This window comes from Pollachius pollachius, assembly GCF_949987615.1.
Source record: "Pollachius pollachius genome assembly, chromosome: 10".
Taxonomy (NCBI): Eukaryota; Metazoa; Chordata; class Actinopteri; order Gadiformes; family Gadidae; genus Pollachius; species Pollachius pollachius.
In genome coordinates, this window is record NC_136943.1 from 9,739,074 (window position 1) to 9,747,585 (window position 8,512).

General features: G+C 43.7%; 1 protein-coding gene across 1 annotated transcript in view; it reads left to right on the top strand.

Moving 5' to 3' along the window:
- Nucleotides 1-40: 40 nt before the first annotated feature.
- LOC307081419 (disks large homolog 1-like) overlaps nucleotides 41-8,512 on the top strand; it is a 16,480-nt gene continuing 8,008 nt past the window's right edge. The window contains exons 1-4 of the mRNA XM_079744586.1: nucleotides 41-180; nucleotides 335-387; nucleotides 782-913; nucleotides 5,184-5,266. Coding sequence (XP_079600712.1) covers nucleotides 149-180; nucleotides 335-387; nucleotides 782-913; nucleotides 5,184-5,266 — 300 coding nt within the window. The 5' untranslated portion in view covers nucleotides 41-148. The remainder of the gene's footprint in view (nucleotides 181-334; nucleotides 388-781; nucleotides 914-5,183; nucleotides 5,267-8,512) is intronic.

Here is an 8,512-nt window from a genome sequence, read left to right on the forward strand (position 1 = left end):
TGTTGATGATTGCCAAGGGTGGTCCAAACTGCGTTTGAGAGGGGCGGAGACGCAGTGAGGACTGAGCCTTTTGACCAAACTTTAGGAAAGTGGAGAATATTGTGTACCCGTTCACCGTATCTTGTCTAGGGGTTGTGGAGGGACGCAGATGAGGACCGACGTTGCACTGCTTTATCAACGGTGGGGCTGTCTATAACGCTATAATCAGGATTTACGAAAAGCATCAACTTAATGTTTAAAATAGAACTAGGGGCATTTTGCTGCCAATCTGTATATCAAGTTGGTTCTTTTTTTTACAAACCGCATGACATTTATCTGAAGTTGTATAAATCAGGTTGTGGAGCAAAGACGTCTACCCCTCGTTTCACGGGATGGTTCATAAATGTGGTAAGTCGCTGTGTACAGGTTCAATTGTGGCTTTTTCATCTTATTTGGATTTATCTGACTTTCTAACTTAGGTCGCACCGTTAACAATCGTTTACATCTTGTTACAAACTTGTTGAACATGCTAACTTTTAAATCCCAAGGAAGGACAGGAAGTGTATTTTCTTCATGACTTTAGGTATCAGCAACTTTTCCCAGCCTTCTAAGTGATAGGGACAGTTCCGTTATTCCCGTTAGTCCGGTTATTACTTTTTCGATCAAAACATGTATGGACTTCAACAGTCTTTGATGCAAAAACACGTTCTTTTTTTTTTGTTCAATGATGAATGGCAGAATATTCAGCCATACAAATGTTTCGCTATTCTGTAGAAAAATAGCAATTTGTGTTATGTGGCAGACACCGAGCGGGCAGTGGACCTGCTACGGCAGTATCAGGCCAACCTGACCAGTCCACAAGAGCAGGCGTTGAACGCCAACGTGGGGAAAGTTTCTGCCATCTTTGGAAGCCAGCTGTTCCATGCACTTCTTGGTAGGGAAAACACGCACACGCACACATACACAGGTATAGACGCATACAGGATATCTCCCATTCACACCTTTCTGGGGATGGTTTGTGTAGGCCATAGTATCCAACCTCTTACAGTGTGTCTAAACTCACAGGAAGTGGTATATATATTTATGATTTAAAATAACACAAAATAAACGACCAAAGACATTGTATCATTTTGATTAGTTTAGTTTAGCTTGGGTTTATTTGTTTGTCATTGTACAGATATTGTTCATATATGTTCACTATTACCCTGGGCAAGTTGCAAGACAGTTGGTGGTAATTCATGTGGTATAGAGGGAAACACATGCTCATCTGCTGAGTCTTCTGACTGCTATTGCAGCCACCTTAAAGTGTCTGGCTGGGATTTGGACTCTCAACAAGATAGACTGGTGCCCTGAAATCCTTTCCTCAACACTCAAATGGCCAGCTGCATTTCAAGGGTTTTTGACCTCATTCATACATTGTTACCATCCAGAATATTCTCACTTCAAACCAGAGCACCTCATCCTGAACACTCCAGAGAATGGATCCAAGGTCCAAATCGTAATTCCAAAAATTCCAGAGCGGAATTTTCCACCGATGCTGAGCTTTGAGGAAGGAGAGGGGCTAAAACAAACGCCCCAACCAGAGAGACATTCAGGCTTCATCCTCCAACTCTCTCCAACGCTGTACACCATGATATCACCTGCATTGAGTCCTGAGGGTACTCCCAGTCACACACGGTTCGAGAGGCCTTTGAACTAGGCTCCAGGTAACAGGCCGTGACCGTAGGGTCAAGTGAGGGTGAGGACCCCCTGCCCTATTGATCTCCATAAGGCTCCAATCAAGGACAGCAGCAGAGAGTGGGCTCAGTTGAAACGTGACTCATTCTGTGATTGTTGTTAGCTCTTCCTTTTCATAATCTGCCATTTTGTGCTGACATTGTCCCCGCTGTAGATTTAGTCTGCGGCGAGGTCTACAGTAACAGGAACCACAAGCCTTGTTCAACGTTTTCTCTATGCATGACTCACAATGTGGAGCTTGGATACACACGGACATCGGTTGTTCTCATGACATCGGTTAAATGAACTGGACATGTCAGTTGGGTTATTCTATTGGTTCAGACCATGTGCTTGCAGAAACATGCATACCTACCTAAGAATATATAACGATACCACTTGTATAGCTTTATATGCTTTATAAGTTTGCTCTTCACAGACACAGTACAGTTTGTAGGTGAACTACATCCAGTTGGCACTCTTCCACTCCGGGTAGTGTGGGAAGTGTTTGTTGGTGTGTAGGAGGTAGGGGTTGGCTCTGTGTGTGTGTGTGTGCGTGTGTGTGTGTGTGTGTGAGTGCGCATGGTGGGAGAGGGGGATTGATTCGTTGGATGTCTGCATGGTTGCACAGTCACGGACAAAGGCTGCCTCAACTGTGAACTCTTCATTTCAATCCCCCATCACCACCACCACCTAGCCTCCAAACATGCAGAAAATTATATGGGGTTTGTGCACATGGCGGTGGAGATCATTTTTGTGTGCCAGACAGACCCACACACACACACACACACACACACACACACACACACACACACACACATAGCAACACACACGTCATTGAGTCACAGGAGTAGCCTAAATACCAGCAGATAATTTAATTTACACAATGACAAAAGGGGGATGAACTGTTTGGCCCGACGTAGAACTCTTTTAATTGTGACCTAGTTCTGTTCTGCAGTTGAATGTGGTTGTTATTGTTCTTGTGAGTGGATGGTTGCTAAGTTGCTCATCGCCATGTCAACGAACACGGGGAAAACGTTGTCTTTCTGTTCAGTTTGATTCATGCAGACAGTCACTGGGTTGACACGACACCATGTGAATAAGTGATCATTGTGAATAGAGTTTTACACGTACGCACACACGTAAACTAACTTTTAATTAGTATTTGTCAGTTGGAAGTTTGAGTTAAAAGTTCAACTTAAACAAATCAAACCAAATCAGCTGTACAAAGGATCGACTGTACAACTGACCTCCAAACCAACATTCTTTTAAAGCCGTTCCTCGCTGGATAGAGAGGGAATGTGTGTTGAGGTCCTATGGTTTGGAATTCATGTGGTATATGAGGTTTGGAATTATTTTGGGAAACTGAGATGGGGAGAAACATAACTAGTTTTGCATGTTGATGGTCCTTTCAAAACAGACACATACACAAACCCCTAAATAATTAAGATTACAATCTTCCACAATGTCCGCAGCATTATAGTTGCAAATTGGATGAGCAACACATCATAAGCTGCAACATACATTTCCCAGAAACATAAAAAAGTGCAGTACTACACTTCAAACATAACAGATTTCATCCAAAGGTAACGTAGTTGTCGTAAGTAAACTTAAGTATTTGCATGGCTAATCATAGCTCTGCTATTATAATAGTAATCGTGACATTTGTGTGCAGTGTGTGTGTGTTTGTGTGCTTGTCTTGCTTGTTCCGCCCTTGTCTACCTGTGCATCTCTTTCGAAGCGGATGGTCTCTGTGTGTGGCAATGCGTGTGCGCGCGGACGTTGGAAGTGTGAATATGCATGAGCGTGTTGGACGAGCTCGTGTAATGGAGCTTGCTCTTTACTCAGCTGGGCACCAGAGTCCTCTTCCCACACACACGGATCTCCTCCTCCACACTCAGACGGAGCAGTGAGTCACATGGACCACTCTTACACTCCTGTTAGCAAGTCCTGCCCGGGGATACAACGACTCCCACCGCGCGCGCGCACACACACACACACACACACACACACACACACACACACACACACACACACACACACACACACACACACACACACACACACACACACACACTGCACAGACACACACACACACACACTGCACACACACACACACACACACACACACTGCACACACACACAGACACAGACACACACTGCACACCCACCTTGCTCCAAATATACGCACATACGCATGCAGGCATGCACACACGTAGTACACTCAGCAACGCAAACTTAAACGCACACATACATGCACTCATACTGGCTTCCACACTTCACACGCACACACACATAAATAGGCTGAGGGGTATCCCAAGAGGACATAGAATGAAAAGTCCTCTAAACAAAGAGAGCTACATCATATCACAGAACTGTTGGTGTATCAATGTTTTATCAGGTTCTGGCAAGAGGTTTGTCCTCGTTATCTGCCCGTCCCATACGCAGTGCTTTGTCCTTACGTTAAACTTTGAGAAAGTGGTTTTACACTTGAGGGAGAACAGACTCGACCCGCCGATGTTGACAGGTCAGTCGGTGGAGCCGGTGGTGACGTCGGAAACGAATGGCCCACCAGATTGTCACCACAAGTCCTGCTGCTCATTAGTTGAGCAAACAACTCGTCCGCTTTAATGGCTTGACCCACCCTCTCCCCAGAGGTGACGGAGAGAGGTGGAGGAAGAAGTCTGCTTTATCAGAACAAAAAAAAACTTGATTAAAGAATCGGGGAGACTGAGCTGAAGTATATATATTATGAGGGCGTCTTGGGGAGGGGGGGCTGCTAGATAGTAGACCTTTAGTAGAGAGGGCTACTTGCGTTTGGTTACCGATTGGAGACAAACTAATATGCACATGCCTGGCTCCACCTGCCCCCTGGTTACATCACCGGTGAGCAATGCAGACCTGATCTGAAGCAACGTTCTCCAACTACTGTTTCCCAGATCTCTGGCCAACCACATTTTCTATGCACCAGCATGGTGGAGGTGAATATTTCCCGGGATATTTTACGCAAAACGGTTTATTACATTTTATTTTGAATAAAATGACATGACTCAAAGTTGGTCATTTTGCTAAGAATTCACTTTCTGCCATGAAGCATTTACGTGGAAGCTCACAGTACTTTTAGGAGATTTCACATTAAAATCTTTTTTATATGTGTGTGGGTAGTTTATCAAAGGTCAATGTAAGTACATATTCTGCAGGACAATTGTATACACTGGATTGTTGAAGAAGACGAGGACCATATGTGAAAAAGAGAAGACACAGCTTTGTAAAGAAAAACAATGTACCGCCCCCACCAGTGGTCTTCCAAAGCAACCAATCATGTTCGTGGTATCGCTAGAGCAGGGCATCTGGGACATATACCAACATATGTGGAAGCCACATACTCCCAATGAGCATCTTCATTCCTTGGTTTTGTACTCCCTAAGGCCAGATGAGTAGCAAGCACGAAACCCCCTCAAAATAATAAAACTGATTTTTTGTGTTTGTAGATATTCAGGAGTGTTACGAGGTAACCTTGCAGTTGAACACACAACAGAACGGAAAGGAAGATGGCTCCGAGGAAGTGTGGGAGGTAACACACAAACACATGCACCCACACACACACACACACGCACACACACACACTCCAAAAGGAATAAGTGTTTTTTACACGCTACTACTGTCTGACACACTCACATACACACATACATTCAAACAAACACACACAAATGACACATCACTTATTGGGATGCTTTGGCTTCCTGTTCGAGGGGGAGATCCTCTTCCTGTCCTACTTACCTGGGCGTAGTGACGTCTCTGAGAGCACCAGACGCCACCCCATCTTCAGGTCTCAATGGACAAAGGAGAAAACAACACAATCCGATAGATAGGCGCGGGTGGAACCCGCATGGGAAGGAAACAATAGGGAAAGCAGACAGAAGTGCATGAGTCACACAGGCACTTGTTAGACTAACGCACACTGCAGTGGGCAGACCCGATGGAACCGCTGACCCCTCTGCTGATGACCAGTGTTTACGCTTCCATCGTCCTGGGGAATATTTATACGGAAAGATTTGAACAAATGACGTTGTCCATTAATACAGAGTCGTAATATTTGTAGCTGTTTTTTCTCAACAGCAATCTACAATTGGCGGGTTGAGAAAGGGTTGTTTTCTGTTGTATTTCGGTTGAATAGGCTACGATAAGATACGATAATGTAATATTAAGTTTATTAATCCCAGGGAATGTTGTTGTCACAGCTGATGTATAGGACAGTATTGTAAGAAATGTCAATTTAGGAGACAAGGATCGGATTGTTAGCTGCTGTATGAAGCTCTGCTGTGACGTGATTGGTTGTCTCTGAAAGTAGTAGTTGTAATTGAAGGCGGTAGCACTGCATCAGGCACTTCTTTGGCATGTTCTAGAAGCGAAAGCGACCCCTGACTCGATATTACTTGGACAATTTAACTTTGCTGTGCGACCTTTCTTTGGCTTAGCCAAAATGTTAATGAAATTGATCCCTGGCAGATTTCTATAACCCATTAGGTAAATGCTCTTTGGCCTGTCTTTTTGTCAGCATGGAATTAGAAAATCACTACCTTTAGTTTTTTAAATACACTGTGTGTCTGGGTTTGTGTCCTTTGTGTTGGTTTGTATACTTGTTTGTGTATAAAATAGGTATATAAACAAGTACACAAACCAACGCAAACGATGAAATTAGAAAAGCACTACCTTTTAAATACACTTTGTGTGTGTGGGTATGTGCACTCTCTCTCTCTCTCTCTCTCTCTCTCTCTCTCTCTATATATATATATATCCTTAATAAACTTGGAGTACCTTAATAACATCTCCCACAACACAATCCCCTAATGGCATGTCTTTCCTAAACTCCATGTGCTAAGTCGGAAACAGCAGTGTGTTCCAGGTGAACTCGGGGTAAATACACCACACATGTCACTTACTAGATTGAATGGAACAGAGTACTTAATGCAGAGGTCTGAGCTTTCCACTTCCTGGCAGGACGCCCTTGTGATGACGGAGTGCTCACCAGAGATGAGCCCAAGACGGTTGTGGGTTATTTTAGATTTTGTAGCTAATAGCCGTTACCATAAATCCCTCCCAAAAAGACTCAGCAAACTGTTTTGCAACAATCCGAGGGTTGTCTTGAATTAGTGGGAGGTGTTTACAGGATTAGGCCAATGAGTCACCTCTGGAGGCACTGGTTTAGCCAATCAACGAGGGCCCTGAATTCTGTCATTCAGATGACCAACAGAGATTGTTTCGTAATCTGGGTGGGCCCCACATCTCCTATCGTGAGCCCCAACCGAATGCTGCAGTCATTGCTGTGATGTGCCTTTCCTCAGACCTTCCTGTGTTCTGTACCTGTAAACCATAACAGCATGGATGAGCCTGTAGGCAGTTTCCCTATTCAGAGCCTCGTTGGCAGAATGGATGGGAAGTTTCATAGAAACAAATTGGGTACAGAGAATAGGAGCGGGAAGAGGGGAGAGGGGGTGCAGAGAGAGAATGAAATTCGTCAGAGGATTAGAGAAGAGATGAAACAGTTACATTGATGGGAAACTGCTGGTGGATGGAATACCTGGAAATCAGTCAAATGTATAGTATAGACGTAGCATGTGTTTTAAATGGGGTGCCTTATCCTGGCTAGGGTATATTTTACATTTTTTGTGTGTGTGTGTGTGTGTGCATGTGCGTGTGCATGTTTGCACATTCAGGCCCACCGTGTTGATGGGAACACACACACACACACACACGCGCACACACACCCACACACACACACACACACACACACACACACACACACACACACACACACACACACACACACACACACACATACAAACACACATACCTGAATCTGATCTGATCCGATTGGCCCTCTCTGTCAGAGGCCGGAATGTTTAAATCCTATTGTGTTCATTTGCCTGTTTGGTCTGTGGTATAGGTGTGGCTAGCCCCGTGCACCTTGGCCTGCATGCGTTTGTGTATTGGTGTTAGTGCTTGTGTGTGTTGGTATAAACACCAAAGACCCGTGCCTTGGTCTACACCTTTTTTTCATTCTAGAGCAAATACGTGTGGTAGAAGCTGCAACATTTGCAGGGGAAGTGAAATAAACCGACAACAATTCATTTAAGATGGGTCAGGAAGTTTATCCATTCAGTCAGTGTGATGGCCTTCCTAAAACGCTGCCCCCTGCTGTCCATTAAGGGGCTCCACCGCCGGAATATATTCAACAACGCCCAGGTAGGATTAGCTGTTTGATGGATGTTGCTAGACTTGCCCAAACTTTATAATTAGGATTTAATGTTTTAAGGACTTATATTTATGCAGGTTTGTTTGTCACTTTGTATTGCCAGAACAATAATTATTCTTATTTATAATTCACACTGTCATGTTACTAACCCCCCCTAACAACTGTCCGGCCATGTTTATCTTGTTGTTGCCACAACAAAACCAGTCCCTGTAGCTGAGTTGTGGAGACTAGGGGACAATTCTGCTTGAATCAGGTCAGGTCATTAATATTTTATTCCCAAAATATATATTCACTATATTCACTGTTTGTTTGTCCCATGCAGTAGATTGCTGCTTTAATTCATCATACAAATATATAAAAAGCAGCAGATAATATGCAGTAACATGCATCCATTCTCTTAAATTTCTCTCTTTGCAATGACTATATCCTTCATATCACAGGGTGGTGGATGTTACCTAAATTTAATTGAATTAATGTATTTGATTATTTTAGGTTATTAATACTAAGGATTTGTAAAGTCTCTCTTAATAATCAGGACCATCAACAAGAGCACTATGTTACACA